This window comes from Zootoca vivipara, chromosome 6, assembly GCF_963506605.1.
Source record: "Zootoca vivipara chromosome 6, rZooViv1.1, whole genome shotgun sequence".
Taxonomy (NCBI): domain Eukaryota; kingdom Metazoa; phylum Chordata; class Lepidosauria; order Squamata; family Lacertidae; genus Zootoca; species Zootoca vivipara.
The window spans coordinates 76591878-76616250 of NC_083281.1; the positions used below are offsets into that span (position 1 = coordinate 76591878).

The 24373-nt window shown below is 45.3% G+C and overlaps 2 protein-coding genes across 6 annotated transcripts in view; both read right to left on the reverse strand.

Moving 5' to 3' along the window:
* VPS13D (vacuolar protein sorting 13 homolog D) overlaps nt 1-7561 on the reverse strand; it is a 132692-nt gene extending 125131 nt beyond the window's left edge. For all 4 annotated transcript variants that reach the window (XM_060276152.1, XM_060276154.1, XM_060276153.1 and 1 more), the window contains exons 1-4: nt 7332-7561; nt 2206-2376; nt 686-760; nt 142-332 (exon numbers count right to left, since the gene is read on the reverse strand). In XM_060276152.1, the coding sequence (XP_060132135.1) occupies nt 142-332; nt 686-760; nt 2206-2302 (363 nt within the window). In that variant the 5' untranslated portion in view covers nt 2303-2376; nt 7332-7561. The remainder of the gene's footprint in view (nt 1-141; nt 333-685; nt 761-2205; nt 2377-7331) is intronic.
* Nucleotides 7562-7940: 379 nt separating this feature from the next.
* The window catches only part of LOC118087121 (tumor necrosis factor receptor superfamily member 1B), a 40747-nt gene continuing 24314 nt past the window's right edge, over nt 7941-24373 (reverse strand). The window contains exons 5-10 of one of the 2 annotated variants that reach the window (XM_035119472.2): nt 20894-20987; nt 18504-18697; nt 15965-16042; nt 14123-14160; nt 12473-12710; nt 7941-11427 (exon numbers count right to left, since the gene is read on the reverse strand). In XM_035119472.2, coding sequence (XP_034975363.2) covers nt 11141-11427; nt 12473-12710; nt 14123-14160; nt 15965-16042; nt 18504-18697; nt 20894-20987 — 929 coding nt within the window. In that variant the 3' untranslated portion in view covers nt 7941-11140. Of the gene's footprint in view, nt 11428-11494; nt 11673-12472; nt 12711-14122; nt 14161-15964; nt 16043-18503; nt 18698-20893; nt 20988-24373 lie in introns of those variants that run through there. The other variant, XM_035119473.2, reaches the window with a different exon arrangement.

Genomic DNA, 24373 nt, shown 5'->3' on the forward strand with positions numbered 1-24373 from the left:
CTTCCAAGGCCATGCCATTTTATTTTAAGAGAAACAAGAATTCGGTTTTCTGGATCTAGCCAGAAGGAATTTGATTTGTGGTTTTAAAGTAATTTCCCTAAATGCAGAGATAGTTTCATTCAAAGCCCCAAAGCAACTCACTTTCCATTTTTCTTCCAGTGCTAATAAAATAGCTGCCTTGCTTTCTCTTTCAAACAGCCTCTCTTTTTCTTCATCGAAATCTTCTTGCTTTTCCGGTGAGCCAATGAGGTGTAATTTCGATACCGATATCACCCATGGATCAACATGAGGGCGATAAAATGGTATCTGTAGTGTTATCTTGCCAATGAAGCCTACAATTGCCAAGGAGAACAATGTCAGTACATATAGAAACATCTTCCCTCTCAAGCTTCCCATTCACTTGAAAAAAACAAAAACCCGTGGGGTGCCAGCAGAGCCAATAAGGCAACAATGTAATGCATATAAATTCCATACATACAGGTAAGGAATATAAATGTCACTTTCGTGACAAGCATTATTGCAAAATGTGATGATCATGCTGCTTAAAGTCACTGGAAGCCGCTGAGATTCACTGCCAATTTATTGTTTTAAAACCACCGGGTCACTATAATAAGAACTTTCTTACAAAGATGTTCCAGTGAATATAACACTTCAACAGCTGCAGAAGCACACTTCTAAAACATACCAGCTTTGACCTCAAAAGGCAGCAAATCCTTCAAGGCCTCTTTCTTGAGTGGTAAATTTTCCAATTCTACAGCACCTGCAAGAACAAATCAGCAAAGCAGATTCTGAAGGGAAAAGACTCCTGTTTCATCATAGTATAGAGAAGTGAGGTAATGAGAAATATATTAAAAGATAGCACAACAACTCATCGTCCGTCCGTCCCCCCCAAAAAAAGCAAGCAGGTCTGAAATACCAAAACCAACTAAGCATCTCTAAAGGTAAAAGTTACAGGTTGTATCCAATACTAGTAGTACTCAGAGCAGACCCACTGAAATCAATGGGTCTATGTCAGTGGTTTTCATCCAGTGTGCCATGGCACCCTAGGGTGCCTTGAATGGTGGCCAGGGGTGCCACAGGCAACACTGGCCTCTGTCCCTCTTTCCTTCCCTCCCTTCTCTGATGCTCTCTCGCATCCCTGTCTTCCAAAGGCTTGCACAGCTGTTTGTTGCAGAAGTCCTGGCTACAGGCTCCCCAGTTGTCTCTAGGGCTGACCAGGGGGTGCTGGGTACCAGGAGCTGAGGTGGCCTTGAAGTAAGCAAACAAGTGGATGAGGGAGCCCAGCCAGCCAGTCTGCCAGCCCTTGCTATTGGGAATGAACAAACAAGTCCCGGCCCCTGTGAGGCAGTGTGAGGAGGCACCTCTCTTTGGGGCAGGGGTTTGGGCAGCTCAGAAACTAGGGGCGGTGACAGTGGCTGCCCAGAGGACTCCCAAGGAGGGGAGGAAACACTCCACAAGTGAAGTGTTCAAAAATGGGTGAGAGGCAAGGGGTGACATAACTGTGCTTCTGAGTCCCACAGTGGTGCCACAGAAATAATGTAATTGGTCAAGGGAACCATGGACACAAAACGGTTGAAAACTTCTGACCTATGTTAACCATGTCCATTAACTTCAATGGGTCTACTCCAAGTAAGACCAGCAATGAATGCAACCCATCATTTGTTTTCTGCCCTTCTCCTAAGAATCTCAGAGTGGTAATTTGGCCACATCACAACAGTGAGAAATAGACTGGGAGATGCCAGCTTGCCCAAAGCTTCAGAGGCAAATGTGATTCCATTAAGCTATAGGACAGGAAGAGATGGAACTACAGGGTCTCGCCACTGGCTCTGATGAAAGACCATTGACTTCTCCTCCTTGAAATCATTCCATTCTGGCTGCTCATTACAAGAACTCTGATACATAAGAAATAGTGCCCAGGCTTGTCTTTTTTCCTCCTGCCCTTTGTGTTGTGCCTTTTAAATCATAAGCCTGAGGACAGTTGCAGTCTTATCATTGACACCTGTAAACTGCTCTAAGGACCTTTACTGGCTGAAGAGTGGAATAAAAATGCTTTAAATAAAGGTGTGTGTTTGAACCTAAGGTGTATATTTGAATCCTCCTCTATTTCTATACTGGTTCCATGGCAGAACATGGAAACAGACTCTGACAAATGTATGGCATGCTTTAAATGAAATTAGTTCTATTTGTAACATTCATGTGCCTTACCTTTCAGAAGAGCTACTGACAGTTGATCTGTGTTCAGGTTGCTGACATACTTGCCGAGGTAGTTGTTGAGAACCCAGGCTATTAATCCCTCCAACATGACTACTTCTTGGGAAAGGGTAGCAAGGACTGCTCTCTCATTCCTGGTTGCTCTCTTCCATAGTTAAGAGGGATCTGCATGAAACGCAGAAGGAGGAATTTAACCTCAAAGGCACATACTGTACACGAAAGCTGCTAAATGCAGCCACCGTTATCACAGCAACAATGAATACTGTCCAGCAGTATCCAGCAAGGAGCCATAGCTAGCCCAGGCACAGAGCATGCACCCTGCATGGAGAAAGGCCCAGGTCTTAAAAGGCCACAGCCTCCCTTATGGACCCGCCCATGGGTTGAAATCCAGGTTCAGTCCCCAGTATTTTCAGGTAAATCTGGGAAGGTCCCCTGCCTGAAAGCCTGGAGAGCAACTACTGTTAGCCACAGCAGACAATACTAGCTAGATGGACCAATGGTCTGACTCCTTCTAAGGCAACTTCCTCTGTTCCTAAAAAGCTGTAGAACAGGCATCCCCAAACTTTGGCCCTCCAGATGTTTTGGACTACAATTCCCATCTTCCCCGACCACTGGTCCTGTTAGCTAGGGATCATGGGAGTTGTAGGCCAAAACATCTGGAGGGCCGCAGTTTGGGGGTGCCTGCTGTAGAATTTTACTCCTTACAAACACCTTGCCAGCATTCCCGATATGAGTTGTTTCTCCTATTAAGCTAATACAGGCTTCCTCAAACTTGGGCCTCCAGATGTTTTTGGCCTACAACTCCCATGATCCCTAGCTAGCAGGACCAGTGGTCAGGGATTATGGGAATTGTAGTATCAAAACATCTGGAGGGCCGAGTTTGAGGAAGCCTGAGCTAGTAAGTTGCAGCACCAGTCACTGCCTCTGAGTCAATAATGCTGCCATTTTCCCCATCCCCAGTCCCAACACGTGGGAGCAAACCACACCATTTTAAAATTCCTTTCCTGATGCTCTTCCTGCCTCTGCACCTGAATAGGGCCCACCCACTTCCCAAGCCACTACTTGTTTCCCCAGTTTTGCTCTCTGCAGACTGCAAAACCCTCATTGGCAAATGTAAAGGTAAAGGTAAAGGGACCCCTGACCGTTAGGTCCAGTCGCAGATGACTCTGGGCTTGTGGTGCTCATCTCGCTTTATTGGCCAAGGGAGCCGGCGTACAGCTTCCAGGTCATAATAATAAATTTTATTTATACCCCATCCTCCCCAGCCAAGACCGGACTCAGGGCGGCTAACACCAAATATAAAAACAGTTAATTAAAATACAGCTTAAAAACAAGATTAAAAACAACATTAAAATTAAAATGCAGCCTCATCAGAAAAAGGAAAAAGGGGGAGGGGATCAAGTTGATCTGTTTTATAAGCCTTTCTTTATTCTGGGTGTTTGGTGGGTATATGAGAGAGAGAGAGAGAGAGAATTAATGAATGACGTTGAACTCATTTGGTGTGGAAATGCAGCACTCCCACTGTGCCCCATGTATTATCATAGGCGACCAAGCCCAGTCACATGTTTTGACCCATCCAGAGTCCCTGTTGTGATCCAACATCTGGACAGAAAGTGGGTCACTGCCAACCATATGAACTTTCCAAAAACCTTCCTGATGCCCTAAATTGATTACGATCTGGCTAACATGTTCAAGTTAGTTAGTAAAACTGCAAAGGTCAATGCTATGTGCAGTAAAGGTAAAGGGACCCCTGACTGTTAGGTCCAGTCGTAACAGACTCTGGGGTTGCGGTGCTCATCTCGCTTTACTGGCCGAGGAAGCCGGCATGGTCCAGGTCATGTGGCCAGCATGACTAAGCCGCTTCTGGCAAACCAGAGCAGCGCACGGAAACGCTGTTTACCTTCCCGCCAGAGCAGTACCTATTTATCTACTTGCTTTCGAACTGCTAGGTGGGCAGGAGCTGGGACCAAGCAACGGGCGCTCACCCCGTCGCGGGGATTTGAACTGGCGACCTTCCGATCGGCAAGCCCTAGGCTCTGTGGTTTAACCCACAGTGCCACCCGCGTCCCGTATGTGCAGTACTCTTACACAAAGTTATTCCAGTAGCCCAAAGTAGGGTTTAAGGCTACAGGAGGGGTCACTGCAGGCTCTGGTATATACCAATGATGTCACTGCCATGCGATAAGGACTAGGATCAATATCCAGACTCAAAGCAGAATCAGATTAACTCTGCAGAGAGCCAGGGAGCAGGCGGGGGGAATCAATCAGTTATTTCATCACCTCAAGAATCTGAGCCCGCTTGGGATGCAGCCCAGACTTTTGCACAGATTCTATTATCTTCTAATTACTGCTATTAACTAGAAGGCACATTTGGGAATGCTTTCTGTTTTTGCAATTGTAACCTTAATTTTGTAATTCTTTACACAGGCAGGGATCGGTCTTCTTCTTAATTACACCACTATAGTATATCGATGTCACAATACTACTACTTAGTGACTCAGGTCCAAAGATCTACTTTATGAATATCCAAGTTCGTGGAGGTTCTAGTGGAACTTTCGACTTTCCCCAAATTCTTCAGACTATTTATGAACTTGCCTCCCTTTCAAAATAAGTGTGTTACAAACAGCATTGCACTGCTCACAAGTCCAAACCTGTCTTGGGCCAACAAAACTAGTTATAAGAAATAAAGGGGAAAACACTGTTCACCCAAAGCCAGGCCTTTTCTTCCACTAACCCGTTTTCTCTCAGTCTCAGCAATCTCACCTCCAAATCTGAAATACAAGATGCATTCTAGAAAGGTAGCTGTGTTAGCTATGTGGCAGTAAAACCACCAAGTGTGGTGCACCTTGCAACTGAGAAATAAGTTCAGGCACCTGCTTTCGTAGGGCAAAGCCCACTTTGTCAAATGCACTGAGTGATTGTATTAACTAGTTGATGGAGAAATTAATGAGTTGTGTACAGATACCATTTCCGCCTAAGAATGCAATAGAAGGGAAAATAATCCAGAGTGAGAAGAACTATCCTGTCCCAACTGGCAATGAACAAACAAAGCAAGAGAAATAGTATACATCAGCATCCTCAAAGAACCAAATTTTAGAACAGTTAATCTGTTCTTGAAAGAGTCACCAACCCTTTTACACCAGAATCTAATTCATCAAACGCAACAATAAATAATAAAGCCATGTCTAATAATAGTTTTGCAATATGAAGTATTTTAGGTGACAGCTAGTGTAGCATAGAAGCCAAGAGATTTGGCAAGAAATCAACTAATTCCAGGTTCAAATCTTGTATCTGCCATGAAGTCACTTTGTGGTCTGTGGAGGGCCATTCTTTGTTCCTGTCAAATCAGCCAATGGGGTTATTACCCATAGCATTGTTGTAAGAGTAACACTAAGATAAAGGATCTAAAAAACTTCTGACCTACATAAATGCTATATGTGGGATAATAATAGCATAATAATAGCCTGCAAAACAGCTTTGGTGTACACTTGGAAAGAGGATAATGGATGTGATTAAAAAGCTCTATAAGATGAATCCTGCTCGATCTGACAAAAGGCCTATCTAGTCCAGCTTCCCACAGAAGTCAACTAGACATAAGAAGAGTCCTGCTAGATCAGACCAAAGGCTCATTTAGTCCTACATCTGTTTTTCAGAGACCAACCAGATGCACATTATGGGATGCTCGCAAACAGGACTTGAGAGCGATAGCACTCTCCTCACTTATGAAACCCAACAACTAGTATTCAAAGGCATACTGTCTTGGGCAGGGGGATAATCACACAGCCATTGGGGCCAGTAACCAAAATCATCCATGAATTTGTGTAATCCACTTTCAAAGCCATCTAGGTTGGTGGCTGCTGTTACATCATGTGGGAGCAAGTTCCATAGTTTAACTATGTGATGTGCGTGAACACGTTTCGTCTGTCCCAAAATGATTCATATGAATTGCGGTATCACAGAAGTCCTTAGACTGTCCATAAGGAAGCTACAACCTTCTATGCTATACCATCATCAATCAGCTATACCTAGGATAATACTATGACCTTACTTCTGAAGGCTATTGTAACTATGACACCACGATAATAGACATGAAGCACTTTTGATGCTTGAAAGCACTAAGCAACTGCTACTCTTCCAAGCTACAAGAAGTGGGGGTGGGCAGGGGGAGAGAGAGATAGAAAGAATGGGAAGAATCCTACCTGCCCCTACCCAGGGCTGCTGCAATGTGGACATAATATACTAAATACTAATCATTATGCAGAAACCACTAGAAACAAATTAAAATGCTATTATTCTCCCACCCGCAACAATGGGGAGGGGGTATGGGTTGAGGGGGAAAATGTGAATATGCTCATTGTACTGACAGACCTCACAGGGATGTATCAAGCCAGCTGCCTGGGGGAAACGTGCAGCAGGAGCTACTGTCCTCCTGACTTGGGTGTTGTTACCTTCACTGCTCCTGGATCTGATCTGGGGGAAAGAGTGCTCATTATCAAGGAGAAGACAGCCAGAAACGCCACTGACATTGGTTGTAACCTTAAGAGCTTGTGCCTGAAATTGCTTTTCCTTCCTTTCTCCCTTCTATTCCCTTTCCCTCCATTGCCATTCCTTGTTCGCCTGACAGCCTTATAAGAAGTGACTTTGTGTAAGCTGCTCTGTTCAGAGAGCCTTTCCAGCTCACATGCTTATGTTTTTCCAGCTTATGTTTTTATTTGCGTTGTAGGCTGTCCATGTGGGATATAAATAAAAAAATATTGTTATACACACACACACACATGCTGGGTATAAGTGCAGCATAGCTAAGTAATAAATTAACTTAACACATAATTTCAACAAATGAGACGGGCACCATTGATTAAAGCACCATATAGACTCGAGAAAGGCTAGGACAGGTGAACCGTTTTCCACGACGCAAACAGCACACGAATACTAAAGGAGGGTGAAATGGGAAGAAGCTCCTTCTACCGGCCGACCTCACAGGGTTTTTCGCAGACGGACACCGAGAGAAGAATTGGTACGAAGCAATGCCAATGGGGGGGGCATACTATTCTCCCCAACGACAACATGGTGGGGGAGGAGGGGGAAAAGAGAATAGGAAGACGCTAATCGCACGGACCTACCTCACGGGGTTGTTGTGAAAGGGAGGGGGGAGAAGCCCAACACTCTGGAGATATATGGACGTGCGAAGCCAAAACCAAGTGCGAAGCTATCGGGCCCCGCCCCCTTTTCCCATCAGGCGTAGCGAGAAAGTCACCTCCTCGCCAGCCAAAGGGAGGGGAAAGGACAGGGCAGCCCAGGCGGGCCTGCGCCGAGTCTCCTTCTCCTCCGCCGCTGCCTCCCGCCTCAGCACTTCCGGCGACGTCGAGTGACGGCCACTTACTTCCCTTTGCCCTTCCGTCCCCGGCGCGCGCGCGAGAGAGAGGGGCGAGCGTACCTGACAATCCTCGCGGGCCGCCGTCCTGCGCTCGCTGTGTGAGCCGTGCCGGGCCCGCCTACCTTCGGCCTGCGTCAGGTCGAGCGCAGAGCGACGGCGCAGGCCGAGAAGCGGGACGCAGAGCCGTCGATCGGATCCGTCGGCCGGGCCGGCGTTTACCGAACGCCATTGTTGGGAGGCCGGGGAAAGCGGGCGTGGCCCGGGGGGGGGGAAGCTCTCGGTTGTCGTGGCAACGGAGGCCGCCCGGTTCAGGCTGCAGTGCTGTGCGCAGGCGCACCTTAACATTGTTGTAGAACGGCGGGATAGAAGCTGCGCTGGCGTAGCTTAATTTGTTAGAAGGGGTCGTTGATGTAATAAGCAAAAACCTGCTCTTATTCCCTTATGGGGTACACAAGAGCCCTTATTTGGTTCTCCATCGGTTGGAGAATATAACAGAGGCGAACCAGAGAATTTTGAGAAGCAAAGCCTTTATTTTTGCTGTTACAGGGTCCTTCCCCTCACGCAGGAGAGCAAGGAAGGAACCCCAAACAAAGGTGTCCTGCCCTTAAATAGAAATTTGAAATTGGTTTCAGCCCACCCCATCACCCATACATCACAGAAGGGATGTAGCCCAAGACCGCCCTCCCTAAATTCATCATAGATACATCATGAAAGGGGAGGTCTGGTGGCAGTAATCTGAGCATCCTGGACCCTGCCCCCTGCTCCCAAAACCTAATCAAGTAAAAAAAGAGAGATATTTACATTTAATATGTAAATCTCTGGCGTGGGTCTCTGGAGTGGAGCAGAGGCGAAGAAGGTGGTGTTGCGAGGGATTCTGGGTAACTGCAGCTGTCAGATTCGGTCACCCCTCTCTGTTCATTAGTAATGGTGTCCTGAACCCCCCCCCCCAATATGATTTTATAACACATAATACAAAGAAGTTATATAAAGCATTAATACTTTTGTAATTCAAACAGCACACATGCACCAAACGACAACAGTAAAATAACATAAAAACATAAATCGGCTCAGCCCATCAAAGTTCTGGTGGAAAAGCCAAGTTTTTGCCTGGCGCTGAATAATGCCAGGTAGACCTCACATATGACAAGGAGCATTCATCCTGATTTGCTTGTGGGGTCTTTATAAGTCTTCCCATTAGTCATTTGTTTGCCCCATCAGTACCAGCTTTGTTTGCACTAGGGCAACAGAGCACAGGTTAAGCCCCCTGCTTTCCTCTGGTGCTGCTGAGTGCCCCGTTTTACTGCCTCCCATTACGATGAATGCCATGTGAAGATCTGAGTGTGTGAAGATGTGGAAGCCACTCAAAATTACCACACAATAGATGTCCCAGTCAGATTTATTTAGATGTAACATAAAGCGATAGATCTGCTTGTCCCACCTGCGGGGTTTTGGTACTTTGGCCTGTCGGGAGAGCACAGGCCCAACAGACACTGGCAAAGCTTGAGGGTTCTTCCTTATATGTCATACCAACAACGAAAATGGTTATGCTATGCAAAGCCTAGTTTCATTTCACGGGGGGTTATCAAGATGGTTCAAAATCATAGATGGAGAGGACTTTTGGGTCCTTCTAGCTCAGAGCTTTCTGCACTGAAAAAAAAACCCAGGTTTCAAATAGGGGTCCCTCCCAGCGCTACCTGGAGATGCCGGGGATTGAACCTAAGACCTTCTGCATGCAAAGCAGCTGCTCCTCCAACGCAACGATAGGATCAGGAGAGACCATTCATTTGAAAGGCAAAGCAAAATTCTTCACTTTTTTTCCTCCAAGGCGTCTCACAAGCAAGCATGTGTAAGGGACATAAAGGTAAAGGGACCCCTGACCATTAGGTCCAGTCGTGACCGACTCGGGTTGTGGCGCTCATCTCACTCTATTGGCCGAGGGAGCCGGCATACAGCTTCCAGGACATATGGCCAGCATGACAAAGTCGCTTCTGGTGAACCAGAGCAGCACACGGAAATGCTGTTTATCTTCCCGCTTGGAGCGGTACCTATTTATCTACTTGCACTTTGAGGTGCTTTCGAACTGCTAGGTTGGAAGGAGCTGGGACCGAGCAACGGGAGCTCATCCCGTCGCGGGGATTTGAACTGCCGACCTTCTGATCGGCAAGCCCTAGACTCTGTGGTTTAACCCACAGCGCTGGGAGGTAGAAAGTGTTGAACACTTGCAACTGAAGCTTTCTCGTGCACAGATGACTAAAATTCCCTCTCTTTTTTTTTTAATAAAACTGCTTTCTCTCCCCACTCAGTGATATATTACATTCCTTTATTTATTTATTTATTACAGCAACTGCACACAATAACATAAATGGAAAAGAATGCAGACTAAAATTCTGGAAAACTACAGTATATTGAATTTAAAAAAGTTTTGAAAAACAAATTCATCATCCCTATTGAACAATGGAAACCTGTTTGGAAGGAAAACATTTGCAATCAAATTGCAGCCATCTTACAGGCCTGGGCCTCTGGAAGTGTGACTGAAAACCCAGCCTTCTGCTTAGATTGGATAACTTAGCCATAGGGAGACACCTTTTCCGGGTCAGATCCAGCTCAGTATTGTTGACACTGACCGGCGGCAGCTCTCCAGGGATGGGGCAGGAGCCTTTCCAAGCTACCTAAGTTTGCCTCGGACCTTTAGGGAACAATGCATGTGATCTGCCACTAAGTTGTAGATGCCCCAAATGACCACAGGAAGCTGCCTTTTACCAAGTCCATCTACCTCAGTATTGTCAACACTGACCGGCAGCGGCTCTCCAGGTTTTCAGACGGGACATTCCTAGCCCTACCCGGAGATACCAAAGATTGGACTTGGAGTTATTTGCATGCAATGCATGTGCTCTGTATACGCTCCCACAGGAAGCTGACTTATGGTCAGACCATTAATCCATCTGGTTCATCTACACAATGACTAACAGTGGCCCTCCAAGGTTTCAGACAGGAGCATTCACAGCCCCGTCTGGAGATGCTGGGGACTGAACCTGGGACCGTCTGCACGCAAAGCGCATGGTTTCACCACAGAGCAACAGCTCTTTTCCAGTTGCTAAAAACACAGGCAGCATTTCTCCACACCCTGGGCAGAGCTTGTCTGGGATTTGAACCCAGGACTTCCTGCACCCTAAGCGAAAATAATACACGTAGGCCAAAAAGCAGGAAGGGGGCAAACTAGGAGGTGATGGAAAGTAAAAGGTGGGATGGAGGCACCGGGGGGGGGGACACATTTTGGGGTGTCAGCTGGCCACGGAATCAGAGCACCATATCACTATAGGTGTGATTTTGGGGCAACGTGGTGATCACCACACTCCAGAATCTGCATCTTTAGTCACCGACAAATCCTGGAATTCCAATACTGTATGTATATTTCTCACAAAGTTCGTTTTCTTCACCTTTTATATATTGCTAAGGAAGCACCTGAGATTCTTTAGAACCCGTGACGGGCTTGTGATCCATTTGTAACATACAAAAACTTCTGTGCCACACTCGGCGAGTCTCCACAAGCCTCCCTCATGTAGCCTTCATGCCCACATCTTGTACGCTCAGTGGAAGTGCCTTCCCCACGCTGTGGTCAAACGCGTCCATATTGTCCTCAACCTCTTCCGCAATCTGCGTCCCGCTCTCCTTTTTCGAGGGGCTTTCTTCCTTCGACAGGGGAAGGTCTTCTGCCAAAGCGCAGTCTCTGGAATCGGAGGCCCCCGGAGCATTCAGCAAGTGGAACGGCAAGCTGTGGTCCGAAGCGTTGCAGATGCTGACTGTGCAACTGACATTGACATGTGTCCCACTGCCGGATTGCTCTGTTATTAAAAAAATAAGAAGGCAAAACCAATTTATAGCTGGCACTTTACTCCACCATAGCTCTCCTTTGTGCATCTTCACTGTGTTGGAGGGGCTGCCGTGTGGTCGGTACATATAAGTACACATGGCGGGACTGAGATTTGGTGGCTGAAAGGTGGCTGAATTTTGGAAGAAGGTGTTTGCTGAGATCGCTCCGATAATTACACAAACGATTGCTCCATCTTTCTACCTGGCGCTTTTGAACCTGTACATAGAAACAGAACTTACATCAACAGCAGCCCAGGGTTGTACTGTATTGCCAAATCCTAATAATTTGGATTCGGAAAAACTTCTGTGTTCTGTTTATAATATGTTGGGGAGGGGAAATCTATCTTGTTAATCATTTGGATTGCTGGCATTCTAGGGTTTAACAAATTACCTTTATTGAAAAGAGAGCTCACAGACTAAAAGTGTCTAAAGGGCAGAGCTTGAATGGCCATTTTTAATATACATAACAGGCACCCCCAAACTTCGGCCCTCCAGATGTTTTGGACTACAATTCCCATCTTCCCCGACCACTGGTCCTGTTAGCTAGGGATCATGGGAGTTGTAGGCCAAAACATCTGGAGGGTCGCAGTTTGGGGATGCCTGATATATAACATGATTTTATTTCTTATACAAATATTGAGGCACACCACACACATGGTGGTTACTCATTGGCAGCAATACATGCAAATGTCTGGTTTGTTTAAAGCTATATAGAACCTTCATTCTCAATAATGCTAGAACTCACAGGGGGAGAACACTTTTATTTTCCGATATCTTTATTATTTGTAAGGAGGACACTCTATTGTCCCTTTGGAGCTGCACTGGACCTTTGCACTTTCATCCTTCCTTGAATACTTTCTGCTTTATATTTTTGATTCTTTGTTTTCTTTCTTGCTATATTTTCATTTTTCTTTTCTTTTGTAACTGATCAATATACCTATTTAAACCACACTACTATTGGGCAACTGATAAATGGAATAAATGAGTACAAGCAGCATGCTCAGGGGAGTTTCTTACTTGAGTTTGCACCGCTGTGATGCACGCAGGTATTTGATGGAGAAGATCTTTGTTGAGTCCTCTCTGTGTTGGTGCTTAAAGTGCCCTCGCTGCTGACCCCGCTGCTTTTCTCAGAGGCTGGTGGGCTATCTAAAGACCCGCTGCTTGAGGCTGAGACCTGAAGGAGATTCTGCTCCTCCTGCAGAGCGTTGGTGTCCTGAGGCCTGTTGGTGGATGCTTTTTCGGGACACGAAAACGGCTAGAAAGCAATGGAGGGCAGAGGTGTCAGACTCAGAGACACACCGACTTTGTGCTCAAGTAACTGACCATCGGCAGGTGCCCCTGACAGAGTTTTCATTTAAATAAAAAAATTAAAAAATCCCCTAAACAGAAAGTTATGAGGCAAAAGGTGCAAGTACCTTTCAAACAATTTATGTGAATTGAGAGTGGCCGTGATGTAGCCACCTTGTCTGTTTTTAGTCCTGTTGTGTTTAGCTGGCACCAGTATGTGAGAGAGATCAATATTATGTTATCTCCACAACCAGGACCAGCCGTACATTAAAGGCATTCAATGAAACAAGAAGCTTGAATTATTCAGGAATAAAGTCTCTGCGTAAAAGGGTCGGGGGTGGTTGCCTCTCTGATTTTACGTTATGCCATGATCCCTAATGGCAGCCTTTTTGCGTTATGCCCCGCCACACCATGGCAGCCATTATGCGGCTGGCACCTCCAACACACACACACAACGTTTGAAATGTGCCCACTGGTTCAAAAAGGTCAGCGACTCACCAATGCAGTGTGGAGGAGTTGTAATTATCTATATTCACCTTTGCCTGAGTATTATCACTAAAATACTCTAACCCAAACTGCAGGCCACAGTTAATATTTAGCTGAGGGCTGATGACCATATAATGTTATTTTTCTGCCCCGTGTAGCAATTGTAATGTGTTGTGCTGTAGTCTTTCCTTGCTTCTTGTCCTTATTTTTATTTATTTGCTTCCTCCTGCTAATCCTTCCCAAGGAAGGAGCCAAGGCGTTATCTAGCCCAACCCTCGGCAATGCAGGAGTCACAGCTTTGGAATGCCTGACAGATGACCTTCCAAACGCTGTTTAAAAACCTCCAACGAAGGAGAACCCGCCACCTTCCTAGGTAGTCTGTTATTACGTAGAAACATAGAATTGTAGAGTCGGAAAGGGCCCTGAGGATCATCCAGTCCAACCCCCCTGCAATGCAGGAATATGCTGCTGACCCATGTGGGGATCGAACCTGCAACCTTGGCACTATCAGCACCACGCTCTTGTGTAGTGGCCCAAAGGGCCATAATGAATGTGATCATGTGAACCCCTATAAATCCTTGATTATGTTTCTAATGTTTCTAATAGAGAAGTTATGGTAATCTGCTGCTTTAAGAAACTGATGATTCGGCAAGATGCCGTCCCCCACTGGGACAGAAGGACAGCTAATATGTCAATCACAAAGATACAGCTCATGCTAGAACCATAGCTGCCAAGTTTTCCCTTTTCTCGCGAGGAAGCCTATTCAGCATAATGGAAAATCCCTTTAAAAAAGGGATAACTTGGCAGCTATGGGAGGAGCACCCATGCGTCGTATAGTTGGAGATGAAAATACAAGATTCTTTCCTTTATATTGGAAGAGAGGCTGTCACTCACCTGTTTTTCCTTGGCAAAAGGCAGTATGTAAAGGTGGCCTGCCAAAGAGAAAAATCACAAATTACAAATTAACCTCCCTTCATGCAAAACTAGTTTCTGCAAAAGCCCACAGAGAGATGGGTGAATTTGTCAATTTTGGTTTCTCTCGGCTTCTCATTTCTTCCCATCTTTTAGCTATAAACCAGGACAAGGACAGGGAACTGGATCCATCTTTCCCCAACCCCTGTGGGTAACTTTGACAGCTGGGCTGGGGCTGCCCACCTGTTGACCACCTGACGTCACAATGTGGCCACACAGTACTTTGCAAGCACCCCTATGGTCGCTGGTGGGGAGCTGACAATCAGAGATCTATGCATTGGAAGATGCCCCAAATGTGTAGCTCTTGCGACACAATTATCAGAATAATTCAGCTACCTATGCCAATTGCCATTGCATGTGGCTAGCAAGAGTTACAGGAATGGCCAGCTCACCATATCATTTAGAGAAACTAACCTATTGGACCCATTCTCAGTAGCCAAATTGTACATACTAATTCTCCCCTAACCGCTGAAGGAGGCCAATTGGGTCTAAAAGCCTTTGACTAAATTTGTTGTTATTCATTAGCCACGCAAGTATTTCGATCAGTCTCAGACCTAAACAGAACAGGTTAAATTGTCATTGTATTATCCTTTGCGGTTTTCTCCGTTTCAACGGCATGCTTATATTTCCACATTGTGTTAAAGTTGTATTTTATTTTCTTATAATGTTTAGAAACATTCCCCCCCCCCATTCCTACCCAACTTAAATCTTTGAGTTTTATATCGTGGAGATAAAGCATCCTTTTATCATGTTGCACAGTTACTAAGAGAACATCTGTTCTTATGCATTGGGCTGCCTGGCTTTCTGTGCTCCAGAAATATCCATTGTCATTTTTTGGAAGCTGTGTGTGTTTACTGCCGCTGGGAGCATAGCCAAGATTCCAATTTCATTCTTTTCTCTGATTTCCGGCTAAGAGCTCTTGCAACTTAGAAAGATATAATACTGCCCCCCCCCCGAAAGTTGGGAAAGAGAGAAAACTGGGGCGGCAGGCAGCCAGAGTATTTCGAAGCTATGTAAGTAAATGTTGGTAAGATCACTGAGACTTAGGATTGCACAGTTGGAAGGTACCCCAATGATCATCTAGTCCAGCCACTTGCAATGCAGTAATAGGACAGAAGAGTCTAGGGTTGCCATGCCTAGTGGAAAGCCAGCAACAGAGAGGAATGGAAATACAGGCAGGAGGGGACACTGTACTAGGGGAATAAAGAGTTGGACTGTATAATGGAGGACAAAACAAAACAAACAAAATGGGGGCTTATCATACCTCCCAAGTTGCTGTCAGAGAAATAAGGGACCGGGCCGGAAGCAGCAGACCGGAAGTAGCGCTGCCGCCATTTTGGAACTGGGCGGAGCATGCTCAGAAGTGACTTTTGATGCTGCTTTGCCAAGTTCCAAAATGGCCACCATGCCAGAAGTCACACTGCAGCCATTTTGGAACTGGGCAGAGCAGCATCAAAAGTCGCTTCTGAGCATGCTCCGCCCAGTTCCAAAATGGCCGCCGCGGCAGAATAAACCGGGGGAAAACAAAAAAAATCCGTTTTTTCAGCTAGGAACAGCTGGGAAAACGGAGATTTCCCGGGGAAAACGGGAGACTTGGCAGCTATGGGGCTTATAATGAAAGAGAGGACAATGGAGGACTTTGATTATTTTCACCACCAGGGGGAGCTCTGAGTGCAAGAGACCACCAGGGGTTCTGAGGATCTCTGGGACCAGAGTCAGGGATGCGGTTTAGTTATTTCCTCAGCAGTTCTTCACATGGCTCACCTTTTTTCCTCAAAGCAAAACAGGCACAAGTCCCTCCGATCAGTGCAAATATGGCACACGCCACTCCAGCCACCAAACCTGGGAAAACAAACGACGGCAATGATAGGAACCCCAATGCGAAACCCAGAAAAACACAACTTCCAACGCTTCCAACTTCCATCTGGGAAACGCACACTAGGGTTTTAAAATGTCAGATTTCTAGGAACTTTGAAGTGTACTGGGTGAGGGGGGAGTCAGTTTCAAAAATGTAAATGATGGGAGAAATCAAACTTTATGCCGCCTTATCAAACCTAGACTGGACTTCAAGAAGAAGGGTTTAAATCCGAGTCCTCAAAATCAGCCAGGGTGAAATGTCCTTTTTTGGTTGTTCTGCTGTGAATGTTACATAATAATAATAATAATAATAATAATAATAATAATAATAATAATAATGGTAGTAGTAGTAGCAACCCTTATCGCTGTTCTTTTACCGCACTTCTAAGTGCTCAAAGCACGCAACACATGTTATCCAGCTTGCTGTGATCTTTTATTTGTTTATTACCTCGATTTCCTAACCAGCTTTCCCAGGGCAGGTTTACAGCAACACAGTTATAAAAGCAGTTATGCAATCAAACGGTTATGAAACCAAGCACAACAGTCCCAACCAAAACAGAGCAGGTTCTGGATTTCGACAAAAGTGATGGGTCCCCAAAACAAAACAGCTTAACAGTGAAAGAGCAGAGCAAAGAGGTGTATCTATAACACCTGGCAGAAGCTGGGTGCACCTCTGTAGGGAAGGAGTTCTACCTTTAGGGGCTGACACAGAGAAGGCCCCCTTTCCCCACATTCCTGACCGTGGCAGCACTACCAAGAGAGCCCCCTCTGCAGATCTTAACACCCAAGAGGACCCTTAGGGATGGAGGCTAAAGTCCTACCTGGCAAAGTTTTTTTCTTCATGGGCCATTTGAAAATTGATAAGGGCCTTGACGGACCATATAATGTTATTTTTCTGCCCCGTGTAGCAATTGTAATGTGTTGTGCTGTAGTCTTTCCTTGCTTCTTGTCCTTATTTTTATTTATTTGCTTCCTCCTGCTAATCCTTCCCAAGGAAGGAGCCAAGGGGTCATCTAGTCCAACCCTCGGCAATGCAGGAGTCACAGCTTTGGAATGCCTGACAGATGACCTTCCAAACACTGCTTAAAAACCTCCAACGAAGGAGAACCCGCCACCTTCCTAGGTAGTCTGTTATTGCGTAGAAATATAGAATTGTAGAGTCGGAAAGGGCCCTGAGCATCATCCAGTCCAACCCCCCTGCAATGCAGGAATATGCTGCTGACCCATGTGGGGATCGAACCTGCAACCTTGGCACTATCAGCACCACGCTCTTGTGTAGTGGCCCAAAGGGCCATAATGAATGTGATCATGTGAACCCCTATAAATCCTTGATTATGTTTCTAATAGAGAAGTTATGGTAACCTGCTGCTTTAAGAAACTGATGATTCGGCAAGATGCCGTCCCCCACTGGGACAGAAGGACAGCTAATATGTCAATCACAAAGATACAGCTCATGCTAGAACATAAGTTGATAAATGGTACAGATGGCTACACGTAACACAGGTTCCCAACATGTATACAGTGGTACCTTGACTTCCGAAGGCGATCCGTTCCGCGGCGCTCTTCAGAAGTCGAATTCTTCGGTTATTGAAGCGCCCGTTCTGCACATGCGTAAAGCGAGATTTTGCCCTTCTGCGCATGCGCGGACCGCGTGTGCAGAACGCGCACGGGGCGAAAAGCAGGGAAAAGACTTCCGGGTAACCTGACTTCGGAAGTTGAAACTTTTGGAAGTCGAGTTACTCGTAAGTCGAGGTACCACTGTACTAATGTAACAGATCACAGTGAGAATCAAAGTTTAGTTAGCAATGCTTATTGCCATAGCTGTCAAGTTCTCCCTTTTTTTAAAAGGGAAATTCCCTTATGCTGAATAGGCTTTCCTCGCAAGTAAAGGGAAAACTTGACAGCTATGCTTATTGCGAATGCGTATTAAACATGAAATGAGGTAATGATGTACATGATTGGTTAAAATTAAAATCCTTTGTTTGAAATGTTATAAATACCCCTGCCCGGACCTTTGGGGGGTGGGTTGCAGTTTTGCGAAAAGATTCGACTGTAACCTATTGCTTTGCAATAAACAACAATGGACTCATAGCTCCTCTTGTCTCGGAGTTTTATTGCCGTAACTCAGAAGATAAGCCATTTTTGGCTTACAACACTCTAACCAGCTGAGCTATCCAGGTTCCTGCGGTGGTTGAGATGCATTCCTTTGATGCAAGGTGCTTTGAGCATGCTTTTCTTTGTGGGGGGACGGGGACGGGGACTACGAACGAACTACGAACAAACGAGTCCATCCCAACCCCTGCCTGGAAATGGCGAGTATTGAATCTGAGACCTGGCACTGCAGCACTGTGACCCCCCCCCCTCTCCAAAAGAGGAACGTGACCCCAGCTCTCTCTGTACACTGCCTAGAAGTTAAGTTCGTTCCTCCGCCCACCACAATGCTCACCAGCAATTTGAGACATGTCTGCTGGAGGCTGTTGCAGAACCTTCTGTGTCTTCTCTGTCGGACTCCTGGTGACCCAATGACTCTTTGCTGTGACTGTGGTGCCCAGAGGAGCTGCCATGGTGCCAACAGGCACACTGAGATCGCTGCAAACTGCATCATGGGTGCTGTTTCCGGGGGTGATTTCTGATTCACATCTGTGAGGAACCAAAAAAACGGGAGAAGGAAAGTGAAGAATCGGAAAGAACCAGGAAAGTGTATGCTTGTGACAGTTAAACCAATCAGAGAATTGCAGAATTGCAGAGAAGAATGGCAAACTAAGCGGCTGGATTATGCCGAAATGGCAAAACTGACCGGAAAGCTCAGGAACCAAGAGGACCAAAACTTTAATAAAGAACAGGGGGAAATTATAATTTACTCGAGAGATCACTGTAAGCAGATGAAAACATTAGCAGGATTGCAATAACACTTGTAATGTAGAAAATACTATGGACAAAATGGAGAGACATACAGGTGAAACTCAGAAAATTAGAATATCGTTGAAATGTGCATTTATTTCAGTAATGCAACTTAAAAGGCGAAACCAATATATGAGATAGATGCATGACATGCAAAGCAAAATATGTCAAGCCTTTATTTGTTGTAATTGTAATTATTTGTCGTTAGGCGGGTCAATTATAAATGGAATGTAATTAATGGAATGTAATAGTGATGTTTATTTTTGTATTATTGTAACTATTTGTTTTATTACTGTGGAATTTCCAAAAGAAAGCATTTGTAAAAATAAAAATAAAAATAAAAAATAATAAGTTGCATTACTGAAATAAAAGCACTTTTTGACGATATTCTAATTTTCCGAGTTTCACCTGTAAAATTTGGATGATGAAATAATATGCAGTTGATAATATTTTTTGATAATAGGACACATGGATGGGAAGGTGGGAAGTCTAGAGATTCGGCGAAATCTCTAAACAAGGATTTGTATTTTGTATTGTTATAATTCTACACTTGTAAAATCAAATAAAAATTATTTTGGGGGTGGGGGGAGAATTGGAGAATTGGAAGGCACCCAATGGATCATCTTATCCAACCCTCTGGAACCACAGCTAATATTTTTTAAATAATACTAAACTTTCAGGCAGTAACTAATGGGGACTAAGGTCACTGGTACAGCAGCTGCTTTCCATGTAGAACGTCCCAGGACCCAGCCTTCCCAAACCTGGAATTATTATGATTAAAATCTGTATACTACCCTTCATCCGGAGATCACTGGGCAGTTCACAACATAAAAATATAAATATAAAAATGAGAACTGAAAATACATTTTAAGAAAAGCTCAAAAGCTCAAAACAAACAAACCAATTACCCTCCTCCCACAAACACATTAAAAATACCATGTACAGTAATGTTTAATCAGCCAAAGGCCTGGTTATAGAGGAACGTGTTTGTGTGCGTGTGTTCTTAAAGGTCACTTGGGTTTTGCATTGCCAGTATTTAAGGTTCAAGTGAGGAGGAATTAAAGAACCTTTTAATGAGGGTGAAAGAGGAGAGCGCAAAATATGGTCTGAAGCTCAACATCAAAAAAACCAAGATCATGGCCACTGGTTCCCATCACCTCCTGGCAAATAGAAGGGGAAGAAATGGAGGCAGTGAGAGATTTTACTTTCTTGGGCTCCTTGATCACTGCAGATGGTGACAGCAGTCACAAAATTAAAAGACGCCTGCTTCTTGGGAGAAAAGCGATGACAAACCTAGACAGCATCTTAAAAAGCAGAGACATCACCTTGCCAACAAAGGTCCGTATAGTTAAAGCTATGGTTTTCCCAGTAGTGATGTATGGAAGTGAGAGCTGGACCATAAAGAAGGCTGATCGCCAAAGAATTGATGCTTTTGAATTATGGTGCTGGAGGAGACTCTTGAGAGTCCCATGGACTGCAAGAAGATCAAACCTATCCATTCTGAAGGAAATCAGCCCTGAGTTCTCACTGGAAGGACAGATCCTGAAGCTGAGGCTCCCATACTTTGGCCACCTCATGAGAAGAGAAGACTCCCTGGAAAAGACCCTGATGTTGGGAAAGATGGAGGGCACAAGGAGAAGGGGACGACAGAGGACGAGATGGTTGGACAGTGTTCTCGAAGCTACGAACATGACTCTGACCAAACTGCGGGAGGCAGTGCAAGACAGGAGTGCCTGGCATGCTATGGTCCATGGGGTCACGAAGAGTCAGACACGACTAAATGACTAAACAACAACAAGGTTCAAGAAGGGTCTGTGCACTCCATCACCACGAAAACCCGCTTCAGCTTTTAAGGAAGAAGCAGGACTGCTACCATCCTTTGCAAGGCTGCCACCTGTGTATCTGCATCTTTGGTGGAGAGATGGGGCAACTTACATCCTGTGAGGCCTGCAGGAGGCGCTGTGAGACTCCACATCTGAAAATGTGCCTGGACCGCAGGGCGCACATTCCACGTCGCTCTTTTCTGTGCCTACAAACAAACAAACGGGCATTTAAAAAAAGTTCTGGTTAGTCACGTCCACAGAAACATGAGAGCGGGAAATGGCTCAGATTCCCAGACCCAAATGCTTTGGAGTTGAACTCCCAGCGGAACCACAGTTTCCAGGTTTTTTAAAGAGAGAGAGAGTTTCTTTTATATATATATATAGAATTTTTATTAAATTTTCTGTTTTACAATTTAAAGTACTCATTTTTGCATCCTTAAGATATTAGTGACTCCCCTTCTCTTTCCACAGTTCATTTAATATCATAAATCCCGGCATATTTTACAAAAAAAAAAAAAACACTATACCATTCAGTATTCCATTATTACGTCCATCAAAACTTATTTACAAAACTTATTCTCTTAATGCTGCCAGCGTTTTCAGCTGTACACAATTCTTTCCCATATATCCAACAGAGAGAGTTTCTAGCATTTGTGGAAGTTGATACATAAGATAAAGGCCACATTCACACCATACATTTAAAGCACTTTGACCCCTACTCTCATGGCTTCCCCGCAAAGAATTCTGGGAGCTGTAGTTTGTTAAGGGTTCCTGAGAGTTGTTAGGAGACACACACACACACCATAGCTGCCAAGTCTCCCGCTGAAAAATGCGGGATCAGCAGCGGCGCGGCACCAGAAGTCGCTTCTACGCATGTCTGGACATGCGTAGAAGCAACTTCCGGTGTCGCGCTACCCATGTATGGGCACCGGAAATCGGGCGGCGCCGGCACCCAAAATGGAGCCTCCCTGGCAGGTAGGAAATCCGGGGAATTTACGGGATTTTTTCCAATCCAGGCTACCAGCGGGAAACGGTTTAAAATACGGGGGTTTCCCGCGAAAAATGGGAGACTTGGCAGCTATCACACACACACACACACACACACCATCCCCCCCTCCCGAGTGGTTTATCAATCCCTCTTTATAGTATCTGAAGAAGTGTGCATGCACACAAAAGCTCATACCAATGACAAACTTAGTTGGTCTCTAAGGTGCTACTGGAAGGATTATTTTTTTCTTTATAGGGAATTTTGGGAGTTGCAGCTCTGTGTAAGAAATCTCCTAATAACTCTCAGCACTCTCAACAAACTACAGGCACCCAGAATTTGTGGTAGTTGGCAGAGGGAGGAAGCCACAACTGCTTAAATTTGATGGCCCGTGTTTGGATATTTGAGGGGTGTAATTTAGATGATGGAGCTCCAGAGGGAAGCACCCATGGCGGTTCAAATTATAAGAAAGGAAACTTTGACAAAACAGTAGGAAGAGCTTCCAGGCAACATAAAGCAATGAGAGGAATAGCACCTGTACATTTCAGGTGGTCCCCCATGCCAGCTGTACTCCGAGCAGACCAATTGCAATAAACAGACCTGATGAACTTAATTGATTTCAGTGGGTCTACTTTGAGTAGGACTTAGTTGGATACAACTGGCCACATCCACCCCATCCATTTAAAAGTGCTGCGATATCACTTTGGTGGTGGACTCTTCTTCGCTGAAGGATTTTAAACGGAGGTTGGGCAGACACCCGTCGGGGATTCTCGAACCGTGATGCAGCGGGTTGGACTAGATGACCCCTTGGGATCCCTTCCTACTCAACAGTTCTATGATTCTACAACAGCACTCTGCCCACCTGCAGCTCCCAGCAGCTGGCACCCAGAGGCCTAATTCAGGAGAGATCCTGCACGACTACCATTGCAGCGGTGCCTAAGAACTCTTTTTGGAAACTTTGGGTGTTGCAAAGCAACTTATAAGCTTCGTAAAGACCTGTGTGTGTGTGTGTGTGTGTGTGTGTGTGTGTGTGTGTGTGTGTGTGTGAAGTTTAGCATTTCTTTGCCTGAGCCACACAGTTTTACTGGCTCTTTGCCACACTCCAAATCTCTCCCCGCATTATCGGTCACTGCCCTTTCCCCTCCCTGTGTAAACTTCCCCTTCCTGCCAGTGACTTTTGCACAACAACAAAACCGCCTACAACATGCAGGTCAGAGATTGTGCTCCGTTGTGTTCCCAGCCAGCTCTGGCTCTGCTTCCTTGGCTTCCTGCCGCCTCATTCCTACCTGACATGCTACCTGCCTCTCTCTGTATCTGCCTTGATTGCCTTTCCGGAATTGAGCTATGGAAGAGCCATAGCTCAGGGGCAGAGAATCTGCTTTGCATGCAGAAGGTCCCAGGTTCAGTTTTACAGAAAGAAGGTTTTAGGTCATGTGGGTACAGCAAAGGAGTTTACCCCCTGGTATATTTCACGCAGAGATGGGAAGCCTGGGCCCTTTGAGATGTTGCTGGCCTATAACCCCCACCATGTCTTTATTTATTTATAAACATATTTAATTATCGCTGTATCAAATATATATAAATATATATACGCAAACATCACAGCAGTTTACAACAATATAAAAAACCATAAACCGTACAACCAACCAACCCCCCAAAAAACTATAAAATCATAAAAATTTAAAAGCAAAAAGAAAAATTTAAAACAAACATCAGTAGGCTATCAGGTTGGGGAATGTACTCTTAATTGCCTGGATAAAAAAGGTAAAGGGACCCCTGACCATTAGGTCCAGTCGTGACCGACTCTGGGGTTGCGCGTTCATCTCGCATTATTGGCCGAGGGAGCCGGCGTACAGCTTCCAGGTCATGTGGCCAGCATGACAAAGCCACTTCTGGCGAACCAGAGCAACACACGGAAACGCCGTTTACCTTCCCGCTGTAGCGGTTCCTATTTATCTACTTGCACTTTTGACGTGCTTTCGAACTGCTAGGTTGGCAGGAGCTGGGACCGAGCAACGGGAGCTCACCCCGTTGCAGGGATTCGAACCGCTGACCTTCTGATCAGCAAGCCCTAGGCTCAGTGATTTAACCCACAGCGCCACCTGGGTCCCAAATTGCCTGGATAGGCCTGGCAAAATAAAAAGTTTTCAGCAGGCATTTTAAAGTTGGCCCAGAAGGCGCTTGCTGAATCTCTAGTGGCAGGGTATTCCACTTAGAAACACTGCATTATGATCTTACCACAGCAATTATATATATATATATATAACAACCAAAGATTGAATGATATGGAGATGCAACGTAATTCTCTGCTTGACGGGGGACATGCTCTCCATGTCATTTGGGTGTTACAGCCACATCTCAGGTGCCAGCTTACTTATAATCTTCCTATTGCCAGTCACCATTTTGCTTTTTATCAAAGCATACTTTGTCTTCCCCTCTAACATCCTTTTTCACAGATTTACCAAGGGTCGAGTCTCAGTTTTATGTTCATGTGACAATTGCTCAATTGAATCCCTTCAGCATATAGTGTTCGTATGTCCCTTATATAGTGCTGTTCGGAAAACTCTATTGAGCCCATTACTCCAGAAATCGTCTGGGTATCCGACA